The sequence below is a fragment of the Hypoxylon fragiforme genome (genome assembly GCF_022984875.1).
Source record: "Hypoxylon fragiforme strain CBS 206.31 chromosome Unknown GGS25scaffold_9, whole genome shotgun sequence".
Taxonomy (NCBI): Eukaryota; Fungi; Ascomycota; class Sordariomycetes; order Xylariales; family Hypoxylaceae; genus Hypoxylon; species Hypoxylon fragiforme.
This window is the reverse complement of record NW_026054764.1, coordinates 1,803,936-1,821,930: the sequence shown is the minus strand read 5'-3', so window position 1 is coordinate 1,821,930 and position 17,995 is coordinate 1,803,936. Positions and strand designations below refer to the sequence as shown.

General features: G+C 46.8%; 10 protein-coding genes across 10 annotated transcripts; 6 read left to right on the top strand and 4 right to left on the bottom strand.

The window, feature by feature from the left end:
* Nucleotide 1: 1 nt before the first annotated feature.
* GGS25DRAFT_525599 (putative MFS transporter) lies at nt 2-1,868 on the top strand (the record flags this gene model as incomplete). Its single annotated transcript, XM_049264824.1, has 5 exons — nt 2-208; nt 311-374; nt 416-1,185; nt 1,246-1,452; nt 1,551-1,868. The coding sequence occupies 5 exons, from the start codon at nt 2-4 to the stop codon at nt 1,866-1,868; spliced, it is 1,566 nt and encodes a 521-aa protein (XP_049113221.1).
* A 275-nt stretch (nt 1,869-2,143) lies between these two features.
* On the bottom strand, nt 2,144-3,582 carry GGS25DRAFT_525598 (Oxysterol-binding protein; the record flags this gene model as incomplete). Its single annotated transcript, XM_049264823.1, has 3 exons — nt 2,144-2,938; nt 3,052-3,429; nt 3,499-3,582. The coding sequence occupies 3 exons, from the start codon at nt 3,580-3,582 to the stop codon at nt 2,144-2,146; spliced, it is 1,257 nt and encodes a 418-aa protein (XP_049113220.1).
* Nucleotides 3,583-4,735: 1,153 nt separating this feature from the next.
* Nucleotides 4,736-6,919, top strand: GGS25DRAFT_455578 (TLD-domain-containing protein). Its single transcript, XM_049258892.1, has 2 exons — nt 4,736-4,900; nt 4,966-6,919. The coding sequence occupies exons 1-2, from the start codon at nt 4,838-4,840 to the stop codon at nt 6,727-6,729; spliced, it is 1,827 nt and encodes a 608-aa protein (XP_049113219.1). The 5' UTR covers nt 4,736-4,837; the 3' UTR covers nt 6,730-6,919.
* On the bottom strand, nt 6,919-8,237 carry GGS25DRAFT_455555 (hypoxia induced protein conserved region-domain-containing protein). Its single transcript, XM_049258891.1, has 4 exons — nt 8,213-8,237; nt 7,967-8,151; nt 7,764-7,831; nt 6,919-7,668 (listed from the first exon to the last, which is right to left on the bottom strand). The coding sequence occupies exons 2-4, from the start codon at nt 8,005-8,007 to the stop codon at nt 7,109-7,111; spliced, it is 669 nt and encodes a 222-aa protein (XP_049113218.1). The 5' UTR covers nt 8,008-8,151; nt 8,213-8,237; the 3' UTR covers nt 6,919-7,108.
* A 207-nt stretch (nt 8,238-8,444) lies between these two features.
* Nucleotides 8,445-10,721, top strand: GGS25DRAFT_507716 (threonine dehydratase I). The gene is made up of 2 exons (XM_049262414.1): nt 8,445-8,812; nt 8,878-10,721. Exons 1-2 carry the CDS (start codon nt 8,579-8,581, stop codon nt 10,399-10,401), a joined length of 1,758 nt encoding a protein of 585 aa, XP_049113217.1. The 5' UTR covers nt 8,445-8,578; the 3' UTR covers nt 10,402-10,721.
* Nucleotides 10,722-10,886: 165 nt separating this feature from the next.
* GGS25DRAFT_455502 (ribosomal protein L36-domain-containing protein) lies at nt 10,887-11,598 on the top strand. The gene is made up of 3 exons (XM_049258890.1): nt 10,887-11,324; nt 11,391-11,490; nt 11,571-11,598. The coding sequence occupies exons 1-2, from the start codon at nt 11,076-11,078 to the stop codon at nt 11,478-11,480; spliced, it is 339 nt and encodes a 112-aa protein (XP_049113216.1). The 5' UTR covers nt 10,887-11,075; the 3' UTR covers nt 11,481-11,490; nt 11,571-11,598.
* GGS25DRAFT_507713 (uncharacterized protein) lies at nt 10,887-12,231 on the bottom strand. The gene is made up of 3 exons (XM_049262413.1): nt 11,983-12,231; nt 11,391-11,851; nt 10,887-11,324 (listed from the first exon to the last, which is right to left on the bottom strand). The coding sequence occupies exons 1-2, from the start codon at nt 12,100-12,102 to the stop codon at nt 11,636-11,638; spliced, it is 336 nt and encodes a 111-aa protein (XP_049113215.1). The 5' UTR covers nt 12,103-12,231; the 3' UTR covers nt 10,887-11,324; nt 11,391-11,635.
* A 300-nt stretch (nt 12,232-12,531) lies between these two features.
* On the top strand, nt 12,532-13,341 carry GGS25DRAFT_525592 (acyl-CoA N-acyltransferase; the record flags this gene model as incomplete). The annotated part of the gene is made up of 3 exons (XM_049264822.1): nt 12,532-12,629; nt 12,698-13,024; nt 13,095-13,341. 3 exons carry the CDS (start codon nt 12,532-12,534, stop codon nt 13,339-13,341), a joined length of 672 nt encoding a protein of 223 aa, XP_049113214.1.
* Nucleotides 13,342-13,948: 607 nt separating this feature from the next.
* GGS25DRAFT_455433 (uncharacterized protein) lies at nt 13,949-14,878 on the top strand. Its single transcript, XM_049258889.1, has one exon. It carries the CDS (start codon nt 14,138-14,140, stop codon nt 14,708-14,710), a length of 573 nt encoding a protein of 190 aa, XP_049113213.1. The 5' UTR covers nt 13,949-14,137; the 3' UTR covers nt 14,711-14,878.
* Nucleotides 14,879-15,002: 124 nt separating this feature from the next.
* Nucleotides 15,003-16,554, bottom strand: GGS25DRAFT_507704 (uncharacterized protein). Its single transcript, XM_049262412.1, has one exon. The coding sequence runs from the start codon at nt 16,130-16,132 to the stop codon at nt 15,047-15,049; it is 1,086 nt and encodes a 361-aa protein (XP_049113212.1). The 5' UTR covers nt 16,133-16,554; the 3' UTR covers nt 15,003-15,046.
* Nucleotides 16,555-17,995: the final 1,441 nt, after the last annotated feature.

Below are 17,995 nucleotides of genomic sequence, written 5' to 3'. Positions count from 1 at the left end.
TATGGCGCCAGTAAAATCGAATCCCGATCTCATGGACTCTCAGTCGACTCAGATCAAACAAGATGTCATATCAAATTATGAAAATGATGAAGACCAGAGCGGTCATGTGGTGCTTTCGGAGGAGATAGCTAACGTCACTAACATTGCCGCTGAGAAGGCACTCTGCCGCAAATTCGATCTCCGTTTACTCCCTGTTTTGGCTGTCATGGTGAGTCGTTGGAAATGACTGACACGATACTCCTAAAGTTCCAGTCCTAGTCCTACGAGTTTCTCTGTTCGGATCCATGGATGCTAATAAATCTCTTTCAAGTACCTATTCAATGCTCTTGACAAGGGAAATCTTGGGAATGCTCAGACTGCGGGCCTGTCTAAAGGTATGCCAACAGTTATATTCCTCCTTTCTAACGCACCTTAGGGAAACGCAATATTTATTTTGTGCATACCGCAGACTTGCACTTCAGGACTGGACAATATAACCAGATTGTCGGAATATTCTTCGTCCCCTACGTCTTATTTGCGCCACCTATTGCCATGTTAGGCAAGAAGTATGGTCCAGCTCGTGTCCTGCCCATCTTGATGTTTTGTTTCGGCTCCCTCACGCTGCTCATGGCTGCAACGACCAATTTTGGCGGCATCTTCGCTCTCCGATGGCTCCTTGGCATGGCCGAGTCTGCCTTCTTCCCCCTTGTCATCTATTACCAGACAACATTTTATAGGCGTGGCGAACTTGCACGTCGTCTTGCTATCTTCTACGCCGCATCCAACATAGCCAACGCCTTCAGTGGGCTCCTCGCGTTCGGCTTGTTTCAGATCAAATCGACTCTAGTAGACCATTCTTGGCGTTGGCTCTTCATTGTCGAAGGTTGCGTCACAGTGTGCTTTTCTATATTTGCCTTCTTCTACCTACCTCGATCCGCCGCCGAGGCCTGGTTTCTGAACGAAGACGAGAAAGTACTAGCATACCATCGTATACAGGTCGACAGTTCTTCCGGCGTGAACGAGAAATTTGTATTAAGAGAATCCCTGAAAATATTCAAGAGACCAGCCACATACGGGTTTCTTATCATTGAGATATGCCTAGGCGTACCTTTACAAGCCGTGTCTCTGTTTCTACCTCAAATTGTCCAACGGCTAGTCAATAGCACAGTCACCATCAACCTCTATACTGTTGCCCCTAATGTTACTGTAAGTGGATTGCCAGACTATCGAGCCGTACGTTATGTGTATTTCCTAACTTGCTAGTAGGGTGCTATTATGTTACTAGTTCTTGCGTTCGCATCTGACCATTGGCGGATCCGATTTCCCTTCGTGTGCCTCGGGTTTGCATTTACGTTTGTTGGCTTCATCGTTTATGCCACAATCCAAGACGTAAATGCGCAAATTCGGGTCGCTTATTTTGCAACGTTTATGATGTGCTGGGGGACGTCTGCACCGTCCGTTTTGCTGAGCACTGTAAGTGGCTCCCCCCTAATAAATTAAATCCCAGATTCAACCTTGTAGACTACCACTAAGAGGCCGGGTCCTGTACACTCTACTAACTTCCCCGGCAGTGGTACAACAACAATATAGCACACGAGGGGGAGAGGTTGACGCTCACAGCAGTTGGAGTTCCTCTGGCAAATCTTATGGGACTTATACCCAGTTACGTATTCCAGGAGCGGGATGCGCCAAAATACGCCCCTGCACTCATTACGACAGCTTGCTTCGGTGCCACAGGATGCCTTGTCGCGGGATGCCTAGGGCTTTTCATGATGCGGGATAATAATCGCCGCAACCGTCAACAGGGAGTAAATCTTACTGCAAAAGATGTACCGACACTGCAGCTGAGAGACGGTCCTCGAGTTAGGGAGTTTAGATGGTTCCTATAGAAACAGCAACTTCAAAGCCTTACAAGATATAGAACGAAAGGGTATTTCGAAGGATCAATACCACAAGGTGCCTCACAAAGGTGTGTCATTTGCCTTACTGCCCGTCTATCTATCTACCAGAGTAAATATTCAATATGTACTTAGGTAGGTAGCTGCCGAGTCTGGTATCAAAGATTCCAGTATTCCGTTGTCTTCCATACAATGTAACCATTGTAGCCAATACCATACCGATATACACTCTAAACTCCTAGGACCCTCATCGATGCGACGTGAATTTATATATCCGTTTCTAAGAACCCGACCCCTGAGTCGAAACGGAAGTGGGTTGGGCTCTTAACGCCATTCTGCTGGTTCTCTATGATGATTCTGTATTTCTCATGGTCAAACTTCCACATCATCTTGTCCTGAGAGTCTGTGACATCGGACTTGCCCTTGCCCTTGATTGAGAGCTTCTCTGCTACCGGGTCCTCTTGGGGATGTGTGAAGTATCTTCTTTTCCATATTTCACCTGCTTCACTTTCTTTTCTCCTCAAGACGCGTTGCGCGTTCTCGATCTTGCCTTTCTCGTGACCCACGGCGAAGATATCATTTTTATTTATAGCATCCACAACGTGTTTCCAGGCCCGTCTAGACTCTAGGGGGTGCTGCGAATCGACTGGTGCTACTTGAAGAGGTGTTCTTTTCAAAGTAGACAGATCTACTGTATCGAGCAGCTTTCCGTTGCCATCCTTGACAGCGTACTTATCGCTCCATCGACCTTCTAGGACATACAGAGGCTTCTTCTCGTCGTGATCCGGATACACACTGGCGGTGAAGGTGTTGCTTTTGCCTTTTAACCACCCCTTACTTGAGTAATTGATACGCGACGTGTAGCCTGACGAGCTACGGATGTATGAGACACCACTAAGCTCGGGAGCAATTTGTAGAGTCACAATACCTTCGAGATGGGCTTTTGGCATCGTAATCCAGTGATCTTCATCATACTTGTCTATGTGTAAAATGCTGTACCCTTTCCGTTCTATGTTTATTGTCGACGAAAAATAGGCCTTTGGAGCGACGTGGCCCTCGAGCTGTGTTGATGTCAGTCTAAGGTCAGTGGGTAACACAACACACACATATATAAACTGTACATTTGCTGTACATATTCTGTATATCGTTGAAAATGGCTGAAGTGGGCTCTTACTCTCACACCATGCGATTCGTTCCTAATACAAAATGCCGTGGCTGGTGGGTGATGGCTGACTTGCTCGCTAATTAATTGGGTGGTACCAACGTCATCTTGCCATTGCCCCAAGAAGATTTCGCCTAAAAATGGGTTTAGGGGCTTCATCTTCTTTCTCTTTCCGTTTTCGTCTTTGCCGGCATGTTGATGCTTCAGGGTGCTCAGAAACCATTGGAGGACTCTCAGAGCTCTCTTCTTGGCACACTCCTCATTCGCAGGCGACACAAAAAGACTCGGATGCTCAGCCCAGTATGTGCTGTATTCAACAATAGATTGTGGCGCAAGTAAGAAGGGGGGAGCTGTCAACGAAGCAAGGTCTCCTTTGAAGGTTGCGACAGACTTGAAGAGCGAGTGAGCGGAACTGGGCGGTTTGACAACTTGGAAGGAGGATAGTTAGAGGTAGTATACCTTGATAAATTGAAACCATGCTGACTTATGCTGTTGGTCTTCTTTCTTATCATCGCATTGGGTAGGAGCGAGATGTAAGGACATTTCGATTTCGGATTTCTCAACAAGTTTCTTGTACTAGTTAGGTATGTATTATGATACTCTATATAGTTACAATGGTAGGTAGGTATCACACTCTGAGCTTCATTCCGAACGTCTGAAGATATTTTGATGAAATATATGATCAGTTTGATAAATTGGGGGACTGGGACTCTCAACTATATCGTCACCGGTCCTTGCGTTTTGCACTGACTCGGCTGTAGTTATATGATACGGAGGGAGCAATGAGACGTCGTCTGCTTCATATACTAATATTGGGCATGTGAAGGTGGAGTCTAGCGGAGTTGGCGTAGTTGGGGGGACGCCCCTGATTTTATTTCCGTCATGTACCTAGTAACTTATGTATTAGTATCCCTTCTATTAATCTACACATGCCTTGTATTTCTTCTTCTAGATGTTGATCGGAATCGATGGATCCGTCGGCGAGGTTGATCCCGGAGCAGGGCCTGATCCAGTAGTGCGGTCGGCTAGGAGTGGGCTGTGTCGTGCTCAGGGTAGTTAATACTATGTAAGGGCAATAAGGGCAATACATATAGTTAAAGGTTCACAGTCTTATTCTTGTTCTTGTTTTTGTTTTTGTTCCTTTAGTGTCTATTATATAGTAATAGGTTATTCCAGAGTCTTATTGTACATGAAGATGCTCAGCCATAAGTTGAAGAACATTGAAGACATTTAACTCGAAGCCCGTGTTAGTACGGTGTTACAAAACCTACCTAGGGTACCTACCTAGGGTACCTACCTAGGGTACCTACCACATGGGCATAAGCTTTCTCTCTAACAGTTCAGAATCTTCAGATGTTAATCGGGATTAGGGTCTAACCTAGTAACTCTAGTTAGTACCTACACGTACTACGTATTGTATTGTATTGTATTGTAACTACATATATGTACTATGCCGCCGTATTGTACAATACAATACATAGTAACTATCGGAACTTCCCACTAGGGGCCCCATACATGGGGTATTATAGTGGGTATCTACGCTAGTACGTAGTAGTACGTCAACTCGCCAACATTGAATGCTGTCTGGTTGCATGTTCAACGCCGTCTTTTAATAGACTCACCTTTATATCTTACCATTACTACGGCACCACTGCAGCACTGCTACCATAAGGTGTTCGAACTTACGAAATCCAACTTAGGTATACACTCAACAAAGAAAGGTCCTGCCTTTTTATACACTTCATGTAATGCAATCAGCTCTTCTCTAGAATGGCTTCACTTTGCAAAAAGGGAAAATATGGGACAGACTCTGTCAGAGGAGGCTAGGCCTCCTTCTAAAGAGGAAATAACTGCAGATCTGGTAACCAATGCAAAACTACCTTTCCCCAACCTTCCCTCAAGCTGACATTGCTGTGGGCTTAATAGGCCGAGAAGTTTGCTCGCAGATGTTTCGAGCCATTAGAGTTATACTCGTTCAAGGACAACTTCAAATCACTTGCCGACCATGAACAGAATATACGATATCTTAGCGAGGACACTATCGCCCGTTTTCTCGAGCTCCCGGACATTCTCGCCGTGTCGCCCATCATATTTCACATGTTGGCCTACATAGGCGCATTCCCCTTCTTCGAGAATGCCCCCGTCATACTCGGCTTCGAGCAGATGATCATGGTAGTAGCTATCATGACCAAGCGGTACACCAAGATCCTAGCCAGAGGTACCAGTGGTAGAAGGAAGCTATTATTCAAGAGCTTGGCTGTCTACGATCGTAAGCTATCCGAGATTGAAAGACAGCAACGCCGCCACGAACACACACAAGCGCCAACTTCCGTTACGCACGTGCCCGGCTTTGCTGTTGACAAGGCCGGCAAAGACATGGACGATGATGCGATGGACGATGATGACCTAGTCCTGGCTGCACTGGAGTCTCTAGATATCAATGACGTATTCAAAACCGGTGACTTGCACGCCGCAACTACCCACGGGGCCATGATTCCCGCAGATAACTTCAAGAAGTTGATTATGCTTCTTCTACTAGTCTCACCGCTGGATGCCTCGGAGAGCCTATCGAACCATGCAGATCGCGTCAAGGGATCAGAGCTTGAGGATCTCAGAACCACGGCCGAAAATATACTATCCTCCTTCATTAACGTAGAGAAATCCCCTGGAATTACCTACGCGCAGTTCCACAAGGTACTTCCGTTGAACTTCCCTTTCCTTTTCAATGGATTCAATCCCCTATTCGAACACTTCCTTTTCTCCAAGAACCTGGACTTTTCTAAGCGCAATGACGGCCAGTCGAAAGCCAAAGATCCCACTTTGGTGCGGCCTCCTCTACTGCAAGACAACGCTCAAATTCTAAACCTGAGCGTCCTTTCCCAGCTATCTTTTTTCATTAGCGGAAATGACTTGTTCCGGCGATTGCGCTTGTTGTACTCGGGCTCGGAAGCAGGCTTTTCGATGGGAAGCTTCGAGACTAAAGTTTTCAACTGGCATGCACCCACCATCCTCCTAGTGTCCGGGACCAAGCTTTCCGAGTCTCCAGATAGTGGTGGTTCAGAGGGGGCCTTCAATCGTTCGCTTCCGCCGAGGAGGTTTCCTAACGGGAGTCCTACACATCATGACCGTCTAACTTTCGGCGCACTCGTCAGACAGCCGTGGCGACATACGCACAAGGAATGCTTTGGAGGAGAAGGCATGGTACTGTTCCAACTCGGTCCGATACATGACGTCTTTCCGGCCTCGACATTAAACAGCGATTATGTAACCTTTACCAAACCACCGGTAGTTAACCCGGGAATCAACTTCGGTTGCCCATTTCCGAGAGCTGGGAAATCTTCGCGTCACGATTCACTGCGAAATCTAGGACCAGTATCGCTTGTTATTGACTCTAGCTTCGAGTTTGGCGTATTCACCCACGACTATGAATCACGTGGGGGCGCATTCGCCACTAGTGTTTCGCGAAAGTACAACTTTCAAGAACGCTTCCAGATCGACGAGATGGAAGTCTGGGGGTGTGGCGGCGACGAAGAGGCGAGGGTACAACGAGAGAGGTGGGAATGGGAAGCTCGCGAGGCGGAAGCTAGAAGACGCATCAACTTGGGCACAGGTGATATTGCCGCGGATCGAGCGTTACTTGAGATGGCCGGGTTGGTCGGCACAAATAGGAGTGGAGGGTCAATGTCTTGATGTGCGGAAATATTGAGACTAAATCATAATAATCAGCATACGCTCAAGTATAGTTTGAGTGATGCTTGCCTGCCATGAAATAGAATCCGATGTATAGACACGAGTGACCTCGATGTCTAAATTTTGATTTGCATCGTATAACATTATCGCATGAGCACTAACAGATAGTGACCATTAATGATGATATGAACCTACAAAGACTAGAGGAAGATGCTCTTTACCTACAACCTGCCAACCAAGCAACGTTTTGGATCCGTTTTGTACCCGTCGTGCCCCATATGCTCTACTAGATTACTGTTTCCAATACCGAGTCGTTTCATATAGCAATACTTTTGGCGAAATCAACATACTCTGAACACTTCCGAATGTATAGATGAGCTTATTTTTTAGAAGGTTCTTGTTCAATCTTCTTCTCTTCTGACTTCCCGCCCTCGCTTGGTTCCTGGTTCTTCCCAGTGCTAAACCAGCTTCCAGCACCTGATAGAGCGCTTAAGACAGTGGAGGACTCTTTCTTCTCTTGAGAAGCGGATACTTGGCCACCAGCCTCGGAAGCAGTCTTGGCCTTGAGGTCATGGCCTTCTTGTACCGGCTCTTTGGATCCTGTGGCATTTCTCTCCTTTTCGCCTGCTCGCCTCTGCTCAACACGATCCTTCCTCCGTTTTATGGCGGCCTTGAGCTGCTTTTCTTCTTGGTCTCGGACCTCGAGCTCCTTGAGCCACTTTTGGTTGCGCTCCTCGGCGCGCTGCTGGGCCTCGAGCTTGATGAGCTCCTTCCGTTTCTCGCGGTCGGCACCGTAGTAGGCGCCACCAGCAACCATGGCCATGACGGTGAAGGCCTGTGCGCCTATGCGAGCGCGGAACATGCGCTGGACACGGGCATGGTCACCACGACGCATAGCGCGCCAGGCGTTATAGAGAGCCATGCAGGTGAGTGCTGTGCCTATCGAATGGGGAAACATACGGGCGCATTTGTTAGTCTAAGGCGTGACTTGATAGGTATCGAAGAGGGTCGCCGAATGAATGGGAACGATTTACCGAGTGGAATGAGAGGTTCCTCTTTCAACTTGCGGCCGATTTTCTGGAGAGCGGGTTCATTGTATTCTCTGTGAGAAAAATATGTGAGCCATACATATACATATACATATACATATACACATCAATGCACCAGTTAGGATGCATCTATGTTCAGGTCTGGCACTAAAGGGAAAGGAAATGGAGAGGGAGAGGGCAAGAATTACTTGTCATTGTCAAAAGACGAGGGCATAGATCTGTCTGCCATGTTGAAGCTAGAGTCTACTTTCAACTCTGGAGTATTTGAAGTATTTTAAGATCAACCATAAAGAGGAATTGCTGGAATTGATATAAATTCATATACATGAACTCGATTGGCGGCAATTCGATGATGACTTAATAAAGGTCAATTGTGCACTAAGCAGTTCTAGTTAACATTGAAACATCATGTACGTAAGATACATGATACTTATCATGAAGGCGATTTTGAACTTAAAAATTTGGGACTCTCTTAACGATAGAAGTTACATCCGTCAATAGTACATGTAGTAACCTAGACTAGTTAGTAGTAGTGGTTCAAGATGTAGGCGGGGCTTTTGAACCCCACTGAAGCTACCTACCTACTGCCCCACCATACCTACCTAACCTCCTAACCTAGGTACCTATGTATTGTACTATCCTAGCTCGAAGTCTGAAATAATTTTTGGCTTTAACATTGAAGTTTTAACATACATGTATCTACAACCAACATTGAACTCTTATAAAATATCCCTTACACACTCTTCTCTTTCCAATCTTTACTCAATACAATAAAAGTCCCTCCATCCTAGTTTTTCAACATGCCCGGGACAACTGCAGTACCACTTGATACTGCAATGGTCAATGGGTCTAACAATGGCACCGACAATGGCACCGACAATGGCGTGAATGGCCATGTCCCTCGCACTCCCTCCTTATCAGGCCTGTCTCTTACTGAGTACAGCGCCAACCCTTCGCCGCCATCGGAGCGCAAACAAGACAAAATTAGACAGATCGTGCCAGAGGAATACATCTTGCCTAACGGTCACCCTGATGTTCGTCATCCAATCGGCTATCATGGACAGGTCGATGACTGACAATTTGCTTCTAATTTACTTAGTATCTTCGCCTAATTCTTACTTCAAGAGTCTACGAAGCATGCAAAGAAACCTCTCTTATGCCCGCTATAAACCTTTCTAATCGGCTAGAATGCAACGTCTTGCTGAAAAGAGAAGATGAGCAACCCGTTTTCAGCTTCAAGCTACGAGGCGCTTACAACAAGATGGCTCATCTTGATCGAAACCAAAGCTGGAAGGGAGTCGTCGCGTGCAGCGCTGGAAACCATGCTCAGGGAGTAGCCTACTCGGCTAGGCTGCTCAAGATACCCGCTACCATTGTCATGCCCTCGGGCACGCCAAGTATCAAGCATAAGAACGTCTCGAGACTGGGTGGCTGCGTGGTGCTTCATGGCGCAGATTTCGATGCCGCTAAGGAAGAGTGCGCCAGGTTGGAACAACAACATGGCTTGATCAACATACCACCATTCGATGACCCTTACGTCATCGCTGGACAGGGAACCATAGGCATGGAGCTGTTGCGACAAACTAACATTCAGAAGCTCGAAGCCATATTCTGTTGTGTAGGCGGAGGCGGCCTCATTGCGGGCATCGGTGTCTACGTTAAGCGCATTGCACCACACGTCAAGATCATCGGAGTCGAAACTGAGGATGCTAATGCTATGGTCCAATCCTTGAGGCAAGGCAAGCGTGTGGTGCTCAAGGAGGTAGGCTTATTCGCCGACGGCGCAGCAGTCAAGACAGTTGGCGAAGAGACCTTCAGAATATGTCAAGAGGTGATCGACGACGTGATTGAAGTAAACACGGACGAGACCTGCGCCGCTATCAAGGATGTGTTCGAGGACAGCCGATCTATAGTAGAGCCGGCGGGTGCCTTGGCCCTTGCTGGGCTGAAGAAATGGGTTGTGGCCAATCCGTCAAGCAACCCAAATCGATCAGTCATAGCCATCACGAGCGGTGCGAATATGAATTTTGACAGGTTGCGCTTCGTAGCCGAGCGTGCTACTCTCGGTGAAGGCAAGGAGGCTTTACTCCGGATTAGTATCCCAGAGCGGCCGGGAGCCTTTGCCGAGCTGATCAACCACGTCATGCCTCACGCCGTAACAGAGTTCTCCTATCGGTATGCTACTAGTGAAGTTGCCCACATCCTGATCGGTATATCGTTGACTGGCGCGACGTCGGAAAGGACCGAGGCGCTTCAGGCGCTGATGAACCGGACCAACAACGCGGGTATGGCTGCTACGGACCTGTCGGGCGACGAACTTGCCAAGTCACATATCCGCTACTTGGTGGGTGGTCGGTCAGATGTCGCAGATGAGAGGCTATACATGTTCACATTCCCCGAACGCCCCGGGGCACTCGAGAAGTTCTTGAAGACGCTACGGCTGAGGTATAACATCAGCCTATTCCAGTATCGGAATGGTGGTAGCGACGTAGGTAAGATATTAACGGGCATACAATGCCCCGAAGCAGACGTGGTGGATCTAGAGAAGTCGTTCAAAGAGATCGGATATCCATGGGAAGATTGTACGCAGAGCGACGTTTTTAAGACTTTCTTGAGAACCTAATTCCAATTATTTGTCAATAATCAACATGATGCGTATTGCGCATCCTGCTGGTTAACAGGGTTGGGTACAGATTATGATAGATAATGATACCTTAGAAAGTATAAATTTGGCGGTTTCGAGTGTTTCGGGGGTTTCGAGGTTTCGAGGTTTCGAGTATAATATAAAATTACTGCTAGGTATAATACTTACATAGTACCTAGGGCAGTGAGGTATCTATGTAGTGTACCTAAGGTAGGCGGGGGGATTTGAGAAGAGTTGCAACGAGTTGTCCAGCTTTGATAATAACTACATAAATGCATAATATCCAAAAAATGAGTGGATGTGTATGGTTTTATTTGAATAAGTACAGGCGCTATGAGCAGATGTGGTCCCATACATATCTTTTTAACAGTATATAGATATGTACATACTGCATATAACTACCATGTACTATACACTAACTATGCACATGCATGTACTGTAGTTAACTAGGTTAGTAGATTTCAGCATTTTACATTTTACGTCGTACCATACTACCATGTAGTTATTTTACATCGTACGTACCTACTACCTACATGCATACCTACAACCATACAACCAACTTACTCAACTCCGCAGTCTCAATTCGACCTTTACAGATTCACAGATCTGAGCCTCAAAAATAAGGAGGGGGGAACACCAATTATTTCGCAAAGATGGCCAATTCATCGTTAATATCCTCACTACGGGCGTTATCCCTCCGCGCTGCTCCAGTGGTCCGGCAAACCCTACAGACACAACAGTCCATACGTACCATCTCTCAGGCCGCTCTCGCTCCAAGCACGACGGCACGGCCTACAGCGACAGCAGCCAACCCGACTAGAGCAGCACAGGTTTTTGCGCAGCAACAATCGCGGGGCATGAAAGTCCACAGTTCGATCAAGAAGCGATGCGAGCATTGCAAGGCCAGTAACCAACGGGGCATTTCCATCTTAATCCAGGCTACAAGGCTAATATGCGCGTGACAACAGGTTGTGAGAAGGAAGGCCAACAAGCGACATGGTGGCTATCGCTACATCATCTGCCCCGCGAACCCAAGACATAAGCAACGGCAGGGATGATGAACTATTGATACACATGGGACAAATAAATAAGTAGCAATGATGCGGAGGCATGGCTTTGGTATGTATGTACCATATATAGGTACCTACCTAAGTATATAGCATGCTTGCTGGCTATAGGGCGGGGGTGATGAGTAACCAGCAGGCTCTATGGTTTACGTTCCACCAATATACCTCTCCATGCTTTCCCATTGCGTCTTCCCGGTGGATAGTAGATACCGTATATGGTCAGTATCGGTGATATCACGACGTCGCTCGAATTCGGTGCGGGCAAATTTGCGCGTCTCTGCGCGAGTCGTTGGGTCACTGATCTGTTTGGTGCCGCGCATAATACTACGATAGAGGGATAAAGCGCGCGAGCGCAAGAGGAACTAATAGATGCTTGTTAGTCTCAGATGGCCCATCTATATATATATATGTATGGGTATATTAGGTAGGTACGTAAACTCAAGTGATGTACTCCATAAAGAGATAGAGAGACAGATAGAGGGAGAGAACATACATGAGTTAGACTTAGTTTCGCACCGAAGCGACTCTTTGGCGGAGTGGTCGCATAGCGTCGAATCGTAGTGGCTGACGCAACAGCAGAGAGCAAATTCGATGTACCTCGAGACAGGCGCATATGGAGGAGGTAGAAATGGGTAAGTAGGTATATATTACCAAGATACTGGATTCATGTGCATAATTTGTATAGTTGTTGAGTTCAAGTTGCCAATCATGCAGCTAAGCTACATGGCAACCTAGTGTACCTAGTACCCTAAGGTTAGGTACTACATGTAGGTATTTCTGTCTACTTACCGGGGTATGTAATTATTGTAATATTTCTAAATCAGGTATGTACTTTTCACACACATGCGCAGGGGGCATCTTTTTATCCCTATCCCGCGCTCCAATTACAACACAACATACCTAACCTAGGTACCTACCCTAGGTAGGTCACACTCACTCTTATATTTAAATTCTTACCACACATACCTACTTAGACTACATAAGCTTCTTTTTATTACAATAACGCGGAGAGAGAGCTATCGTACCCTCACCAAAAATCTTAATGAATCCCCCCAAGAATGTGAAGCGTAGACGGGCTACCACAAACCCCATCGAGCGAGTAAACCGAAAGGACGACTTGGACTTCGTTAAAGAGCATCTGTGTCCTAGGTAGAGTGTCCCATAGAAATTGTCAGAAGGCCAACCAATAAATCTAACATAGGTGCAAGCACGCCAACGTGGAATGAATGGACCAACCCAAAAACGCAACAGAAATATTCCATCAGCCTCACACTATCTGGAAAACTGACTTCTGAGGACCTCGATGCTTGTTTCAAGCTCGTTGAGGAAACTAGTCGGTCCGACTATGAAACTTCGTCGGCCGGATGGAAACCAGGCAAAAAGCTCGCCGAGATGAAGTCTCCTGAGCTAAGATATATTATCATCAAGGACACAACCGGAAGCGTGCGTGGTTTCATCTCTTTGATGCCCACGTACGAAGAAGGCGAGCCTGTTGTATATTGTTACGAAATCCACCTACAGCCAGAACTACGAGGGTATATCAACTCTGTCGTCCAGAGTAATCACGATAAGCGTTCTGTCCTAACTAACACGACCATTTTATAGGACTGGCTTAGGCAAATTGCTCATGGGGTTTCTAGAGGATATCGCGACGAATACGCCACCCATCAATAAGGTGATGCTCACTTGCTTTTTGAGTAATGAGCGTGCTCTTAGCTTCTACAAGAATTTGGGCTTTGAGAAGGACGAGATTTCGCCTGAGCCGAGAAAGTTGCGGTTCGGTAAAGAGTTTGTCCCTGACTACATTATTATGAGCAAAGTGGTAAGCAATCGCCAGAGCGTAGTAGGTTAGATTCAAGACGTCTCCGGGAAGAAGCCAGGTAATTGACCTCTCTTAATTCTCACCACTGAAATTCATGACATTACCTAGGTAGACTATAACCAGTTATTATACGGATACGATGTCTACGTCGGATCACCCTGTATTAAACAAGGACTGTGCCTACTTACCTACATACGACGTTGACATCATAGTAATCGGCATCGTACCAATGGCAAGGCCAAATTTGCCGGAGCATTTCTTCAAATCGGACGCTAGACAACAGGGAGGTGTAATAGTTGGTACATGGCAAGTAATTCTTACAATACCACCTACCAGTTACAACCTTCAAACAAGCTAGCAATACAAGTAAGATACCTACATACCTACATATGCCATATGTACCCTACAGTAAGTAGTAGATATTTCTATATGGGATACTGGATAGCTTTGGGGAAAACGATAAGGACAAGGATGGGCTGGTTAAATATGATACTATAGTGGACGGCATACCAACCTCCTCGGTTACTGGCTTCATTGTAGCCAAGTATTACAGCCTTAGCACAGCAGGTTACGGTTTCGCAAACATGTCGTCATCGTTGATCGCTCATGTTGGTTCATGTAATGTGCCACCAGAATCGAGATGTCGGATCTACTACTAGTATTCATTCGCCCTCTTCTTTGCGACTCATATTTTTCTTTGGTTCCCCTTTAGATCCCATATCCACCGAACCCAAAATCTAGCCTAAGTGGCGTATCAATAACGAAGTTTACCCATTATAATTTCGTTCAGTATCGAGAGATACCAGGGACGAACTCGGAACCTACCATGGCTCCCGTTTTACCAGTACTGGCTTCCGATAGCTCCGTCGGTCATATAGTAGCTCTCAAGCTTAGCTACATAACTCCAACGAGCACTTGGCCAGACGCTGTCTCCAAGGTTATCTCCGCCCGTCAACAGGGGACCACCACTACTGTCATCGCGGAGAGTAACGGCGATTCAACCCATACCTTGTCCGGTGGAGCAATCGCCGGTATTGTCGTCGGCTCTATCGCCGGGTTCTTGCTCCTGCTTTGGATCATCCGTTCGTGCATCAACTACCGCAACCCTGGGGGGTGGGGAGAGAGTTTCGAGCCGGAGTTTGAGAAATCGCCATCCAGACATCACCATAGCTCGACACGGTACCCCAGAGAAATACACGATCACCGATCGCACTCTCGCCACTCGCATAGGAGTCCCCGGCGCACATCCGTGGTGAGCGTGACCAGGCCTGTCTACGTCGAGCAGCATCGAAGTAGAAGCCCGAGGGCACCACCTACGGTCTACCACTCAGATGGCAGGGATTACCGAAGGTCAAGCGATGCCAGAAGGTATTCGCGGGCATCTTCGCGGGGGCACTAGTTGAATAGGGTCTTACGAAGCAGTGCAATATTATCATTGTTATACATACGACAAGGGATGATCTTGACGCTTATCTTATACGGATGACGATTTGGACTGGAAATGATTTCTTCTTTTTTTCCCTCCTTGACTAAGACATGTCTACCTAGGGACTTAGGGACCTAGTTATACGTGGGCTTTTGGGCAATGAATCTTTACGTCATGACAACTGTACGAATTATACGAAATAGCATGCATTTGCAACATAGTAGCACCTTCAGGGTAGCCAAGTATATAACATCTAATTCTATATATATACCTCAATGCCTAAGTGGACATGAGCATCCAAGAACCCTATCACATTACTGCTTCATCTGATGAGGTCGCCCTGTCCTTCAAAGCTCGGTATTGACCATCACGCCATGAGTCTAAAGGCTCACACTGAGGCATCCATGCAGCGTAACCTCCTACTTCCGGCGGCGCGAATGGCTTATATACGGAAACCTTCAGCACAAATGTTTGTAGTCCACGAAGTTGTCCAAACACTTCATCCTTCAACCAATCCCAGAATCGTCGCGGGTCCTTAGGTTGACCCCATGTAAGCACCACTTCTACGTCAAGCTGTTGTAGACCCAAGAGGGATTCCTGGAGAATGCGCATTGCTCCACGAATAGTCTTCTGCTGCGATGACGAGTCCCAGCCGGTGGATGGCATAATGAGCGCCAAGTGTACGAAACGCACCCTGCGAAGACCCTCGGGGCTTGCGTTTCGACAAAAGTAGCGCGCCATCTCAGCGCCGAACAACGAGATGGTGTTTTCCGAATACAGTATGTCTAGGACCTCGCCGTACACGACACGACACGTGCGCATCAGATCAGTATAGAATACTACTTTCTCAGATTCCACCCATCCCGGGACGAAGTGCGACCTTTCGCCGCATATTAGCCTCGATATGCAACCGTAGCTCACGCAACCGCGTCTCGGCGGAGCGACCAGTTGTTTCAAGGCAGAGCCACCTAGCCCGATAATGATGCGCAGTGACTCGCTAGGCTCATCGTCGTCGCTACGGATACCCTGCCCTACAGCCCAGCTGACAGGACGGGACCCCCAGAGCGGGTAACAAGAGTTGACCTGTGTAACGGCATTCCGTTTCAGTGTGAGATAGTATATGTAGAGGCGGATCTCTGGCGGTAAGTGTAGAAATGAGGTGGCCCTGCCTGTGGTGGCATTCATATTGGATCCAGGTGACTCCGTGGCTATGGGCTTGGACTTGGGTAACCGACGTGTGTTGACACGGTAAAGGTTGCAGGCTTTATATCCAGCATCAACGGTATCTGATGTGGTGTTGTAAGTGAATTTTACAACCTTGTATATACCGTATAGAATCACGAAACATACTTTCGCACCTACTTTCCCAAATCTGTGTCCCACCGTTTCCGGCATCTTTGCATGACAAGACCAAAGGGTTGCAATTATATATGTTTGAGGGGACGCCGAGACGTGAGGGGATGATTATATAAACCTTTTGTAGCATGAATTGGGTAGGATTGGCAGGATTGGCAGGATTGGTAGGACTTGGAGGACTTGATTTGGAGGGCTCTCCAGCTGCTATGGACCTTGGAACTCATCGCGAGAGAGACTCGACATGATAAAAATACATCATTTTTATTTGGTATTCTATCTTCCTGCGTACATAATTGAGTATACGTTCTCCCTCTATGGGAATACATGAGACCTGTGTATTTAGTAGAAGCAGGATGGTTTTTTTGATATAGAATAGGGATCTAGTTAAAATACCCGGCAAATTGCAAGCAATTTAAATTAGTAAAACTTTACTAATTTGATATCTGGAAAATCGTCGCTCCGCAACAATTTTGATTTTAAGTACTATTTCTTAATTTTTTTATTTTTTGAAATACTAAACATGTAATCATGCCTCCGGCGGCTCCTGCGGAGTGCTGCTCGCTCCGCTCGGAAAGGAAAACAGATTTAAATCACCCAAATGTTTAATCCAATTAAAAGCCAGCCATTGGCCAGTTTGAGTGGGCACTTTCTTTCACGTACGACATAGTAAGGCAATAGTTACATAACAATCACGTGATGGTAGGTTCCTTTCACATCAGACACCGATTACATAATACTCACGCCAGTGACGACGGGTTCCTTTGGCATGGATTACGTGGTACTCACGTGACGGTCGGAATACCGGCGTAATGTACGGACCGGACTCACACGTGAAAAGAGTAAATTATACTTCCCTCCAGGCCACGTGATATTGTTGAGAATATCAAGTGGCCCCATCTACTAAGCCTAGATCAACCCATGCGCCGGGACTTACTGGTATTAGGGCTGGGATCGGCTCGGCCGGATGGGGAGAAATTGTCGGATTGGGGGGATTTATGGGTATAGGAGGGAGGTTCGGAAAGCCGGTTGTCGGAGGCCGGCTGTATTTGGGAACCGCTTGCGGCGATGGGACTGCCCCAGGGGGGATTTACGGCTGATGGTACATGTTAGCGTCAGGGATAAACCCTCCCGGAAGCTCTGAAAGCTCTCCTGGAGCAGGTCACGGCAGCAGCGGCGGCAGCGCAGCATTCCGGGGCCGGCCGACCCGCCTCGGAATGGGTGTATCAGCCATTAATTCAATGGATCAACTGGGTTGGGGCTGTGTGGCTCTTGAAAAGCTCTTGAAAAGCTCTTGAAAACTCTTGAAAGCCCTTGAAACCTGAAAAGTGGTTGAAAGGAGGAAGAAAAGAATTACAACAGCTTGGGGGTTGAGAGCCCTTATATAGACCGGTCTAGAGCACGCTCCATCAGTACGTACCCTAACCATCCAAGGCAAAAAGTTAGGCAAACTAAGCGCTAGTAAGCCTATTGAAATTGAAGCCATCCTATTGGCTCAAATCTGGACCTATTGAGCCGCTAGTAAAAAGTGAAACGTTTGGAGCCAACTTTCAAGCTGTTGATTGATTGATTGGGTGCATCGCTTTTCAGCCCCCAAATCCAGCAAACCACCTTCCACACCACCTTCAACACCACCATGTAAATCAATTATTTCAAATATTTCTTGAAATATTTGATTTAGGTGGTGGTGTTGAAGATGATTAATAAGATGGATTAAATGGATCAAATGGATCAAATGGAAAAAAGTTGAAAAGAAGAAGTTGGAATGGAAGAATTAGAAAAGATGGATTGGATTAGTCAGCTTTGATTATTAAGAATGGAACTGAATGGATGGAATTGAATGGATGGAATTGAATAGAAAGTGGCTGAATTGAGGCTGTGGAGGCTCAGCTCCTTATCTTATCA